The following is a 14,321-nucleotide window of genomic DNA, read 5'->3' on the forward strand; positions in this document are numbered from 1 at the left end:
AAAATGGGGAAACGGTACTCAGAATTTGAAGTAATATTTGTCTAACATGGCACATGCAGTACATGCAGTGCAGTGACAATGTGGTAAACACTTCAAAGTAGTTCTACAACTGGAGAAAGCTTGGAATGAGGTCAGACTCTTGATAAAATTCTGTCAGAGAAATTCCCCCATTTGACTTAGAGGGAGTTTAGTTTAGTACCTCTGCCATTTTGGGGTTCCACCCTCCGTGGCCCTCCTGCATCTGTCTGAGGATGTCCACCTCCAGGAGACATTTCACCTTGTCCCCCTGGTTGAAGGTGTGGCCTTCTGCACTCTCCTGCCTTTGCAGTTCTGCGTGCTCACCTGTGTACGCACGAACCATAGATAAACACACAAACGCACATAGGAACATATGACAAAAATAGGCCAACTCTACACTGAGTGCCTTCATATTGATATACACGGAGTATAAAAAACATTAAGAACACCTGCTCTTTCCATGACAGTCTGACCAGGTGAAAGCTATGATCCCTTATTGATTTCACTTGTTAAATCCACTTCAAATCAGTGTAGATGGAGGGGCGGAGACCGGTTAAAGAAGGATTTTTAAGCCCGGAGATAATTGATTGTGTATGTGTGCCATTTAGAGGGTGAATGGGCATGGTAGTAGGTGCCAGGCGCAACAGTGTGTCAAGAACTGCAATGCTGCTGGGTTTTACACGCTCAACAGTTTCCTATGTGTAACAAGAAATGTCCACTACGCAAAGGACATCCAGCCAACTTAACACAACGCAACTCAATATTAGGAAGGTGTTACTAATGTTTGATTTACTCAGTGTATAGGGGGAGTCAGGGGTGTCAAACATGCCCAAATTAATTGTTGGGGGGGTGGGGAGACAATCTGAAATCGACATTGAAATAACTAAAACCTAATCGAAACAGTGTAGAAATTATAATGGACCTACATTTATAAATCTCTTTACTCTGTCCAGCTTGCTAACAGTCGAAACAAAAGCTAGAAAAAGTATTCAACATTCCAAAAGTGATGGATAAGACAACTTTTTGCAAATTTTGACAGCGAGGAAATAATACATTTTAAGTGCGGCCCTCCTGACCTCAGGGAAGACCGAATGTAGCCCATGGGGCAAAATGAGTTTGACACCCTTGATCTATAGGATACATATACTATTTTCTAGAATGACAAAAACAAGCATGTCTCCTTTACAACAAGTAGAAACTTATGTCTACACCCGCCCTAGTTTCATACCGAGCTTTGGTAGGTGGTCTTTGTAGTAGAAGCCTCCCTGGACGTCAGACACGTATTTGAGGTCTACCTTGCCCTTGTGACCCATTCGGTAGACGTTGGTGGTACCATTGGACCAGGTGACACTGGCCACACTGCGACCGGACTCTGTGTCCCAGCCACGGATGTCCACCACCTTCCCAACCTTACCCTCTCCTCCTGCACACGCACACACGGTGTAGAAGTGTGGGAGGAGAGAAAGAGTGAAGAGAGCAAGATTTTTTTTAAATTGGCTTATTGGGGAAAAATTTGGAATGATGAGAAGATAAATAGTTATGGTGAATATATGAAACACAATCATTTTATTTTGTGTAGTTTGATTCCGTGCACAGGCCACTTCAAAAGACACAATTTTTAAACAGGAAATGGTGTCCATCAATGTTTCACATCCAAATGTTCAACCCATTTCTGGGAACACACAGCACACAGATCATACTCTGCTAAAGGAATCTTGTCAATTCTAGACTTAGCTAATTCAACACATCACATACTGAAAACAAGAAACAACAAGTGAGGATCGTGACTCCAAATTGGTGCTCTGGATGCTGAGAAAGGCTCAAAGACCAATCAGATAGTGCCTTCAGGAAGTATTCACAACCCTCAACTTTTCCCACACCTGAATTGAAAATGAATTGAGATGTTTTGTCACTGGCCTACACACAATACCCCATAATGTCAAAGTGGAATCATGTATTTCGAATGTTTTACAAATGTATTAAAAATGAAAAGCTGAAATGTCTTGAGTCAATAAGTATTCAACTCCTTTCTTATGGCAAACCTAAATAAGTTCAGGAGTAAAAAATGTGCTTAACAGGTAACATAATACGTTTCATGGACTAACTGTGCAATAGTGTTTAACCTCTTAAAATGTAACGGCAAATGTAGATTTCCGCCTAAATAGACATACCCAAAAGTAACTGCTATTCATGTGTAATTACATGACTCTGACATGCAAAAACTTGGTATATTTGGGAAGAAGATATCTGGGAGATGATGGGAAAATGATCAGAAGATAGGAGTTCCGTAGCTCAGAATACACAAGATCTTATTTTGAAAGTCATCTTTCATTGAAAAGCTATAAGTGAATTACTGATGCCCAGAGCTGGAAACACAGATGGCTTCCACAACATGTGAACAATATCAGAAAGAAAATGGGATTGATAGACCTAACAACTAGAAATGGGCAGATGTTTTATTAAGTGGTGTCAGGTGTGCTCACGGGACGCTTCCAAGTGTCTCTAAACCTCTCCAAAGTGGTATTTGTCTGTAAATTAGATAATTCCAATGGTATTACATATTTGCAATCCCCAAATGCTATTTGTTCAGTATAAAACACAATTTCTACCAACCTCTCTCAAACATTGTGGTGGGTGTCGGGGGACATACAGGGGATATCCAAGTGTTTCAACCTCTCCAAACTACCTGAACATTTAGCCTAGGCATATCCAATGTATTGGTTCCACAAACAAATGAACTGTTTACAAAAACAATATAAAAGCTACAGATATACATAAAAAAAAAAAAAAAAAGGTCTTATCAAACACAAACTTGGTTACACGTGTCCTTCACTAAAAAACGTGCAAAAATAGAAATAAGCTGAACTATTTACAAAATGGCATTCCTGTTACATCCCAGGTGTAGATGATTAGATTTCACCATAGCTTGCTCATGTCGTGATAGTCTTTGAAGCAGTCCCTCTCTGCAAGGAAACAAAAAGAGAACTAGCATTTTAGACAGAAGATCTGGTATTTCCCCCTTTCTTCCCCCCTGTGTTTTGTGCAATGCTTGCGGTTCTTCCTTTTGTCTTTTGGCATGTATGTTGGATAGTGGCACTCACCTTGAGTGGGGGGTCTTGCGATGGTTGTGAGGTTGCTTTGGGCCCCAAATTCAGCCATTTCCAACACCAGCTGCTCTCGGAAGGCCAACTGGGTGAAAGGGGTTTGACCTTTTACTTTGGCCATCTGCTTGTGGAGAATGAAAGCAATGTCCACAAAGTGTAAAAAAAAAAAGAAGTCTCATACAACTTCCTGGTCTTGTGGAGTATCAGATAGTAGCCTATCAGAGCATCAGATAGGTCAACACCCCCCATGCTGGCATTGTAGTCCTTCACAGACACAGGAATGGGGACATCAACCCTTTTTCACCCTCCTTGAGACATGGTTGTTACTGAATGCCTTATGCTGTGTGGTGAGCAAGGTTACTTTCCTAGTGAAAAAGTAGCTTGTTAGTCCTGATCCAACGTATGATCCCCCTCTCCACTGTCTTTGTCATGTCGTTTACCTTGGTCTTGGGGAAACCAATTATGTTAGGACGAATGGTGCCCCAAGCACTTTCTTTTTCAAGAGGTCTATGAAAAGTGGATGTAGAACCGTCACACGGGGTGATTGACATAGCAGCGGGGGGTGAAGACCTCGACCGGCGAGGGAGTTGCTGGGGAGGGGTGGCTCTCAAACGTCATCATCATATTGATGAAAGACACACAGAATTACAGCTGATTAAATTTACGAAATGACATTACTGTAAAGTAAAAACACCAAGCCTGAACTTTCTGTACAGTGACTCACATAGGTGTGAAACACGCACACACACAATGCAAACAGTAACACCTTTGAGACAAAAGGCACAGGTGAGAACTGCAAATAAACAATGGCCATGAGAGTTTAGTGGCCTCTAAAGTTACAAGGATGAAACTTAGAACAGCAAACAGTGGAATTATATAACATTGAAATTACTTGTTACATGGGCCAATGTAAACTAAATCCAAAGCACAAAAAGCAGACAACTTATAAAAAACGAAATACATATAGTAAATTAGCTATATAAAGTCATGAAAATAATTTACTTACAAATCTAAAAGTGGATCCAATCCTTCGGGGAAAGCAATCTTTGTCAGCCGAGTCTAAATCCTTGTTGTCCAAATGGCTCCCCTGATCCGAGTCCAACCAGCATTTTATTCAAATCTTCTATGTCGGTATACTTATTCATAGCTGCCTTCTTAACTTCCTGTTCGATATTCTTAGTTTTTAAATCCAAAACAATACGTTACTGAGTCCCACTCTCCATATTTTCAAGCATAGTGGAGGCTGCATTATGTTATGGGTATGCTTGTAATCATTAAAGACTGGTGAGTTTTTCAGGTAAAAAAAAGAAACGTAATGGAGCACATGTAAAATCGTAGAGGAAAACTTGATTCAGTCTGCTTTTCACCAGACACTGGGATATTAATTTACCTTTCAGCAGGACAATAACCTAAAACACAAGGCCAAATCTACACTGGAGTTGCTTACCAAGAAGACCGTGAATGTTCCAGAGTGGCCGAGTTACAGTTTTGACTTAAATATACTTGAAAATCTTCGTCTAGCAACGATCAACAAGCAATTTGACAGAGCTTGAAGAATTTTGAAAATAATAATGGTAAACTGTTGCACAATTCTCGTGTGGAAAGCTCTTAGAGACTTACCCACAAAGACTCACTTTCGTAATCACTGCCAAAGGTGATTTTACAAAGTATAAACTCAGGGGTGTGAATACTTATGTAAATTAGATATTTGTGTATTTAATGGGTCTATACATTTCCTAACATTTCAAAAACATGTTTTCACTTTGCCATTATGGGGTATTGTGTGTAGATGCCTGGGGGAAAAAAGCTATTTAATCAATTTAGAATTCAGGCTGTAACAACAAAATGTGGAATAAGTCAAGGTGTATGAATACTTTCTGAAGGCACTGTAATCTGAACAGACAATGAACATTGGCCATCTTTCAACAAGGTTTGGCCAATCATCCCTTCGATTCTGGTTAGAAGTGAAAAAAAGTATAATAAAACAGAACACAAAACAAAGCACACGTACAGGCTGGGGCAAGCACCACTCACATTCTCAGACTACTGTAACCAAACACGAGAGAAAGTACAATAAAATACATTGATTTACTAACCACCACGATACGTTTCTACTTTACTACTTACTGACAGTCTTCAAGTTCAAATGTCATCAAATACTACGTTCAGTTTCCACCACAAAGCGAGAGCCTGGCATTGTATAGTTTAGGTTATGCAGGTTACATCAAGGACTACAAAATCATCAGGGATTACACAGCCTGCCAGGTAACAACAGGATAGGACTCATGGAAAGTGACAGGCTCTCTGCTGACCATGCCAAGAATGTCCCTATGCACTTACCACACTCTGATTAAAGACTGATGATGACTGACTTAGACCCCAGGGGTTAACTTTCAAAGACACCAAAAGGACATTTTGACTCATTCGCCAGTGCTTTAGCACAGAAAAGACACAATGCCATTCCCGGTTCTGACCCCACATGAGGTAATAGAAAGAGCTAATGATAGATTTTGCCATCCCTAAAGGCAATGATATTTAATGGTTTTGAAATGGAAAGAAACAGGGGCAATCATCAAACTTCCCACAGATGGAGATTCTGCAAATAGTTACATTCGTATTTGTGTGGCAAATCTGTTTCTTCACTAATGATTTGCCATTGAGAGCCAAATTATCTTGACTCTTGAAAACCACGTCCCAAAATATTAAATAACCCCAAAGACCATTTTGTCCTGTCCGGAGTTGCAGCACATGCTATAATTAGAATTCATGTGACTTCTTTGTATATTCCGCTACACTAGAGGGGAAACGGTACGAAAGGGAAAATAAAACTTGCTCATATGAACACAGCTCTTTAAGAAACATCTGTTAAACACACTCAATGAGATACTTGTGGGTTTGGGAAAAATCCTGAAGCACTAAGCACAAACACCAGTTCAAACTGTCACATTGTAGGTAATAAGATTCCATCGTCTCTAAGGTTATGGGGTCACGGTGAAACAGATTGAACAACAACGCTGCCACACTGGTAAACAAAAGGCCCTGGTCGGTATGGATGGATTGCTCTGCTCACTCCCTCACTCACCGTCTTGGTTTCCCCAGTCCCAGTCGGGTCCGCGTACCACTTTCACCCCCTGGAATATTCCTTTGAGGATGATCCGTGGGAGATTCTGCCTCGGGGCCAAGCACACTCTGTGAAAGGCAAAAAGTACAAACCACATTCTCATAAAGCACTATGGCAGGAAAACAGCATTATGACTTGTTATACAACATAGAGTGTATGCAGAATGTTCTGTCCAAATGACATTGTCCAATTTTGGAACCGAAAACCACTGACCGACAGATGCATGTTCCAAATGCATCGCTTATCGGCCACCAGAAAAACACAAGCTAAAACCCTCTAAAACGTATAGCTATCTCGAAAACGTAGGTCTGGACTACATTAAATTCCACTAAGTGCCACAGGCAAACAGGCCACATTTAACGCTCTCTGGCTTAAAGACACACTACAGTAGGTCACACACACTAGCCAGAAAGTCAGAGAGGGCCATAAGATACAACAACGTTCGGGCTATGTTACTGAGAACACTTGAATCAGTAAGGGTGGTGGGGAGACAAAGGGAGGTTTTATGTGGTGGGTGCTTGCCAAGGGGAGATGGCGTACATGTGCTCGATTGCTCATCTAAATTAAAGAAAGGTCTTTGTTTTTGACGGGTCGTTCAGCATCGCTGAGGGCTGAGAGGTGTCTTAAACTGAAAACTCATGCTGCGAAACCATTAACCTCTCAACAGAGGACATCAATCTCATGTCAACAACATAACCAAGCAGAATATGGTTGCCAAAAAACAGAACTTGTTTGACAGGTTCAGGCAGGCAGTTACATCAAATTCTTAAGAAATCAGAAGGGGAGGGTGGGTGGGGCGGTCTAGGAGGGGACATACCTTATGGTAAAGATTTGGTCAGATCTCAAAGGGGCAAAGGAACTGCCTATTCCCATACTTTCTCAGCAAGGTCAGCATCCAGGTTTCATTCTGCCATGCAGCTTGGCGAGAGACACGCGACTCGAATCCACTATAATCAAAGTAAAACAACCATCAACTGGGCAGTCTTCCTCTTGGATAAAGAGAGGCTTTGCTACTCCTACGCGTTGCTCCCCATTCGGCTGCACACGGGCGTCATAGTCCAACGCAAACACGTACATTTACGAAGCTAGTCATGGTCATCTTCCGAATGCATCGGGTCAACTTGTGAGGCACTGGGGCTCTATAGAAAAAGAAGCCTGTGGCACCTTTGCTTCTTGGTGGCTTACTGCAGACTGACATTAAATCCCGGTGTGAGCCGTATGGCCGGAGTTGGGACAGTGGGGAGGTGAGGTGGCGTGTGTCTAAAAGCAGAGCTTTGAGGCCTAATCCCAAGACAGCAGGGCAATCAGGAAGCAGGCCGTCAGAGAGCACAGCTAAGAGTGTGTGTGTTCCAAGAATACACCCGCATCACCAAGGAGACACAACATATGGCCCTTGACATGATAATCCACCCCGTAAATAAAAATCATACACCTGTTAATTTGGTGAAAGCCGATGTTCTATCAGTGGGTAAAATATATATTTTTTCACCACGATTCAACTTCTAAGTGGTCAGTCTGTGAAATCAGGAAATCGTGTAGGAACTTATACCTACAGTGCCTTTGGAAAGTATTCAGACCCCTTGACTTTTCACATTGTTACGTGATTAAATGTAATTCCTCCAAAGAGTTCAATCTTGGTTTCATCAGACCACAGAATCTTGTTTCTCATGTTCTGAGAGTCTTTAGGTGCCTTTTGGCAAACTCCAAGCGGGCTGTCATGTGCCTTTTACAGAGGAGTGGCTTCTGTCTGGCCACTCTACCATAAAGGCCTGATTGGTGTGGTGCTGCAGAGATGGTTGTCCTTTTGAAAGGTTATCCCATCTCTACAGAGGAACTCTGACAGACTGACCATTCTTGGTAAACTCCCTGACCAAGGCCCTTCTTCCCCGATTGCTCAGTTTGGCCGGGGGGCCAGCTCTAGGAAGAGTATTGGTGGTTACAAACTTCTTCTACTTAAGAATGATGGAGGCCACCGTGTTCTTGGGGACTTTCAATGCTGCAGAAATGTTTTGGTACCCTTCCCTAGATCTGTGCCGACACAATCCTGTCTCGGAGCTCTACGGACAATTCTTTTGACCTCATGGCTTGATTTTTGCTCTGACATGCACTGTCAACTGTGGGACCTTATATAGACAAGTGTGTGCCTTTCCAAATCATGTCCAATCAATTGAATTTACCACAGTTGGACTCCAGTGAAGTTGAAGAAACATCAAGGATGATCAATGGAAACAGGATGCACCTGAGCTCAATTTCGAGTCTCATAGCAAAGGGTCTGAATATTTCTGTAAATAAGGCATCTGTTTTTTTATTTAAATATTTACATTTACATTTACATTTAAGTCATTTAGCAGACGCTCTTATCCAGAGCGACTTACAAATAAATATATTTGCAAAAATGTATAAAACCTATTTTCGCTTTGCCATTGTGGAGTAGTGTGTGGATTGCTGAGGAATTGTTTTTATTTCATCAATTTTCGAATAAGGCTGTAACGTAACAAAATCTGGAAAAAGTCAAGTGGTCTGAATACTTTCCGAAGGCACTGTATCAGGTCCTGAACAAGCATTTCGCTATATCTGCTAACCATGTGTATGTGATCAATAAAATTTGATTTGAACAATGAAGATAGGGGATAACACAATATCACATTAAAACAATTACCTGCACTCCACCTAATCAGCCAATGAGCATACTTGTCTAGAACACATCCAATCCATTTATATCGTCATGACGAAGTATATATTGCCCTCAGATGTGCTCAATCTAAACAGTGTACCAAATTATTCAACTCGGTTTTTCCTTCAAGTACAATCAGCCAATGCGCCCTCTGTGTCTGTGGAAAAGGGATGTTGTTGCCATGGTAACATGTGCACTTTGCGCACAGACGAACTGCAGACAGGTTCAACATGGTGAGATTGTAGACTCCTAAATGAATAGTGCAGTTTGTTTAGGTTATTTTACAGCTAGCTAGCTACTTCACATGCTTACTTTGGTATTATTGTGTGTAGCTACTAGCCAGTCAGCCAGAGAGAGCATTGCATTGTGGGTTTTGTAGTTGACTTGAGCTGCAACAGATTTACACAACAATTTTCACATTGCTATCAAGCTTGCTATCAGCTAATCAAATGGCTACCCAGATTATTTGCATTGCCTGAATTAAACAATGCTGGTTTATACTGCAGGACTTCCTGAGTTGGTAGATTAGGATGGATGATGTTAATGGGCTGCTTTCACCATTACAGTTCAGACAGATTATAAACACCATTTTATGGGATTTATGGGTCCAGATACCAATGGACAAAATATGTAGGGGGGGGGAAACACTATCCAAAACAGATTTAGTAGAGATTAAATGTCTAAAATGTGTAATCCTGCCTGACCAACTGTCTCTCTGCCCACATGATAAACCAGAACAGGGTTAGGGACCTGTTGACCATAATGTGAAATTTTGGAATGTGCTTAAATCGCTTGTTACACCAAATGCCAACTCCTGACCATTACCCATGTCGAAATCGCTCATGATTTGATTACATTGCCTGGAAGAGGAGAGAGACAAACTAATAGCAGCATTGTCTTCTCTTCACTAGCAGTTGAAACTCAAAGATTGAAAAACAACCTAGCTTATGTATGAACAATCTAAATGGCCAAGAAATAGATCAACACCTGTTGATGACACACTCTACCCCCAAACAGTGAGCTAGACTACCGAAGGGAACTCGTACAATGCTCGCAATAGCACAAGCTAAAGGAAATTGCTTATTTCCAGTGTGTGAGTGACTGTGATCCCAAATTCTGATTAGTATAGCCCCTCATTGTGCTTCTTGTGTATCCCCACCAGTTAATGTCGGAGGACACTGACTCTACACCGAAAACTTCAGAACTCAATAACTCAGATACCTGTGTCAACACCTGCTACCAACTAGCTAGCTACAGTAGCTAGGTTGCAATGGAGCCCGCTTCGCCTGGAATTACTAACGAATGTTTCCAGGGCTGTAGAAACTGTGTTTATTACGCTCTTGTCCGGGACAATATTGACAATCCGGAGTTCCAATGCAGCAATTGTTTGCTAGAGGAGGATTACAGGAATGAGATGGCTATGCTTAGCAAACAAAGCTCAATTCTGCCTGAATTTATGGGGAAAACGCAAATTGTAACTCATATGGCTGGACGCTGCTCGGGCCTGATGGATGTTTCCCAACCTCGTCATCTATCCCTATCCGAATGGCCTGTGCTACCTTGAACTTGCCTGCCAAGGAAATCGTCTCCATCTGCTTCTTCTTCTCCATCCTGTAGTGAAGTAGATGGAGAACAGCAAGAAAAGTGTTCCAATCAGTGCTGGTCCCATGTCACAAGTCGTGGAAATCAAAGGTAGCGGCATGATGCTAAGCGGACGGAAGTGACTGCGAGAGGTTTGGAGCAGATTAACATAAGGAATAACTTTGCTGCATTGGTTACTGATCTACCTGCGCCTTCATCGCTGGGATTGCTTGTGTCTGTGACGGCGGTGCTGACTCCAACTACGCTGACACCAGCATCCTGGCTGGAAGGGATCGCCTTCCATGGGAACAGGTGGAGGCAGCCAGGAGAGCGGAGGCAGAAGGAGAAGGGAACCAGCGGTACGAGGGAACACGGCTGGCAAGGAAGCCCGAGAGGCAGCCCCCCAAAAATTTGGGAGACCTGAGCCCACTGGTCAGGCCCCGTGCTATGGGATGATGCGCACGGTGTCTCGGCCGAGCATCCACAGGCCGGTGTGCTCGGTGCCAGCGTCACGCATTTGCCGGGTGGAAGCTGGCATCCAGCCAGAACGGGTGGGGCCAGATCTGCGCTCGAGACCGCAAGTGCGCCTCCACGGCCCAGTGTATCCGGTGCCTCGGCCAAGGACAAGGCCTCCTGCATGTCTCCCCAGCCTGTTGAGTCCTGTGCCTGCGCCGAGAATTAACCCTCCTATATGTCTCCCCAGCCTGGTGAGTCCTGTGCCTTCTCCCAGAGCCAGGCCTCCTGTGTGTCTCTCCACTCAAGTGGTGATCCATGGCACGAACCCTCCAGTGGTGATCCATGGCACAAAGCCTCCAGTGATGATCCATGGCACGAAGCCTCCTGTGTGTCTCTCCACTCCAGTGACACCATCCTGTCCGGAGCAGCCAGAGTCTACCCCCTGTCCGGAGCAGCCAGAGTCTACCCCCTGTCCGGAGCAGCCAGAGTCTCCCCCCTGTCCGGAGCTGCCAGAGTCTCCCCCCTGTCCGGAGCAGCCAGAGTCTCCCCCCTGTCCGGAGCTGCCAGAGTCGTTTTGTTGTTTTTGTTCAAGTGTTCGTATTTATTAAAAGTATTATGAATACTTACCACGCTGCACCTTGGTCCTCTTCTCCTTCTCCTGACGACGTTCGTTACAACCGCAACTTTATTTGCCAAGGAAGAGTACATGATCAGTGAATATATTCAATGTACAGGCTACAATGTGGGAATCTTATGCGTAGTAATAACTACAGTACATGGGTATATAGGACTTTCATCCTTGGCACAATAAAGTTATTATATTCTACTCTATCCATATGTAACAGTATAGCTTCTGTCCCTCTCCTTGCCCCTAACTGGGCTCGAACCAGGGACCCTCTCCACACATCGACAACAGCCACCCTTGAAGCATCGTTACCCATCGCTCCTAAAAGCTGCGGCTTTTGCAGAGCAAGGGGAACAACTACTTCAAGGTCTCAGAGCGAGTGACGTCACCGATTGAAACGCTATTAGAGCGCACCCCGCTAACTAGCTAGACATTTTACAGCGGTTACACATAGACTTCATTAATGCCATTCAGGCTTGAAGTTGATACAACAACTATGATAGCTGAGGTTCATAGATTGGTATGAATATTAGTTCAGAACCTAACGTTTTAGGGTCCATACACAGATCGGCTACATACTGTAGCTAGCTACACATCCATAGGCATACAGTTATTTTTGTCCTCCACTACACAATAAGCAAGTAAATAGTTAGCTATCTATGTTACTTCAGCTGCAAGGCAAGCTTACACAATTGTACATTCAATTTGCAGTGAATGCGTTAGCTAGCTAGATTCTTTACATCCACTGTTTCACAAGATGACAGCCTGGTTTGCTGGTTTTCTCAGGAGTCCCTAAACCATTAAACAACATGAATTACAAATTCATTCTCCTAACACTAGCTAGCTGGCTAATGTTACCTAGTCAGATAACTTGCTAAATAGCGATTTTCGTAAATTAACTTTATGACAAAAAAATATGCACAAAAATTTGTCTCTACATTAAGTAACATATTCCTCTCGATTGTACATTTTTTGCTTGACTCGTTATGATGTTATAACAACTTACATCTGGTTCCACCATAATGTTTTGTCAGTTATCTTTGTTGAAGAACGCCACAAGGCAAGGGTGGCTCGCGTCAAAATTCGTCATTGGAACCACTCGATATGATTGGTCATATAAAAACCTTGGGACCCAAATGCATAATGAGTGCTCCAACTCCCCCTTGTGGTGGTCTGGAGCAATGACGCCGTGACACTGGGTACCTCTAAGTTCTGCGGTGCAAGCTCGCAACTTTTAAAGGAGGAACCACTGTATAGACCACCAAGTGGTAATGGTCAGTATCCGGATAACATGTATGAAATGCTTGATAATGTATTAACAGAGAGGAATATTTTCTGGGTGATTTAAATATTGACTGGCTTTCATCAGGCTGTCCACTCAAGAGAAAGCTTCCAACTATAACCACTGCCTGCAACCTGGCTCAGGTTATCAGTCAACTTACTAAGGTAGTTACAAACAGCACAGGAATAAAAGTCATCAACATGTATTGATCACATCTTTACTAATGCTGCAGAAATGTACTATTTGTTGGTCTGTGGTGTGTAATGAAAAGCAACCAAATTCAGCACTTTATGAAATTGCTTATCCCAGTTACTAGCACCTTAAATGAAAATTTGGCCAAAAAGATGCCGCATTCATCACAAAACCCACTGATATTGCCAACTACTTGAATTCTTTTTTAATTGGCAAGATTAGAAAACTTATGGATGACATGTCAGCAACAAATGCTGACACTACACATCCAAGTATATTTGACCAAATTATGAAAGACAAGCATTATAAATTTGAATTCTGTAAAGTGAGTGTGGAAGAGTTGAAAAAACTATTGTTGTCTATCAACAATGACAAGCCACCGGGGTCTGACAACTTGGATGGAAAATTACTGAGGATAATACGGACAATATTGCCACTCCTATTTGCCCTATCTTAAATTTAAGCATACTAGAAAGTGTGTGCCCTCAAGCCTGGAGGGAAGCAAAAGTCATTCCGCTAAGAATAGTAAAGCCCCTTTTACTGGCTCAATTAGCCAACCAATCTGCCTGTTACCAACCCTTAGTAAACTTTTTGAAAAAATTGTGTTTGACCAGATACAATGCTATTTTACAATAAAGAAATTGATAACATACTTTCAGCATGCTTAAAGGGAAGGACATTCAACAAGCACATCACTTACATAAATGACTGATGATTGGCTGAGAGAAAATGATGATGAAAAGATTGTTTTGTTAGACTTCAGTGTGGCTTTTGACATTATCGATCATAGTCTGGTGATGGAAAAACATGTGTTATGGCTTTACACTCCCAGTTATATTGTGGATAAAGAGTTACCTGTCTAACAGAACACAGAGTGTGTTCTTTAATGGAAGTCTATCCAACATAATCCAGGTACAATCAGAATTCCCCAGGGCAGCTGTCTAGGCCCCTTACTTTTTTTCAATCTTTGAGTAAAGCCAGTGTGTCTATGTATACGGATGCCTCAACACTATACATGTCAGCTACTACAGCGACTGAAATAAATGCAACATTTAACAAAAAGCTACAGTTACAGAATGGGTGGCAAGGAATACGTTTGTGGTAAATATTTCAAAAACTAAAAGCATTGTATTTGGGACAAATTATTCACTAAACCCAAAACCTCAACTAAATAATGTGGAAATTGAGCAAGTTGAGGTGACTAAACTGCTTGGAGTAACCCTGGATTATAAAATGTTATCTTCTAAACATATTGATACAACAGTAGC

General features: G+C 42.3%; 1 protein-coding gene across 5 annotated transcripts in view; it reads right to left on the minus strand.

Annotated features, from left to right (window-relative positions):
* LOC120059279 (E3 ubiquitin-protein ligase MIB2-like) overlaps nucleotides 1–14,321 on the minus strand; it is a 100,180-nt gene that overhangs the window by 39,662 nt on the left and 46,197 nt on the right. For 3 of the 5 annotated variants that reach the window (XM_039008211.1, XM_039008212.1, XM_039008209.1), the window contains exons 4-6: nucleotides 6,205–6,311; nucleotides 1,247–1,441; nucleotides 200–342 (exon numbers count right to left, since the gene is read on the minus strand). In XM_039008211.1, the coding sequence (XP_038864139.1) occupies nucleotides 200–342; nucleotides 1,247–1,441; nucleotides 6,205–6,311 (445 nt within the window). Of the gene's footprint in view, nucleotides 1–199; nucleotides 343–1,246; nucleotides 1,442–6,204; nucleotides 6,312–7,060; nucleotides 7,157–14,321 lie in introns of those variants that run through there. The other 2 variants (XM_039008213.1, XM_039008210.1) reach the window with 2 other exon arrangements.

Source organism: Salvelinus namaycush, chromosome 14, assembly GCF_016432855.1.
Source record: "Salvelinus namaycush isolate Seneca chromosome 14, SaNama_1.0, whole genome shotgun sequence".
NCBI classification, from domain to species: domain Eukaryota; kingdom Metazoa; phylum Chordata; class Actinopteri; order Salmoniformes; family Salmonidae; genus Salvelinus; species Salvelinus namaycush.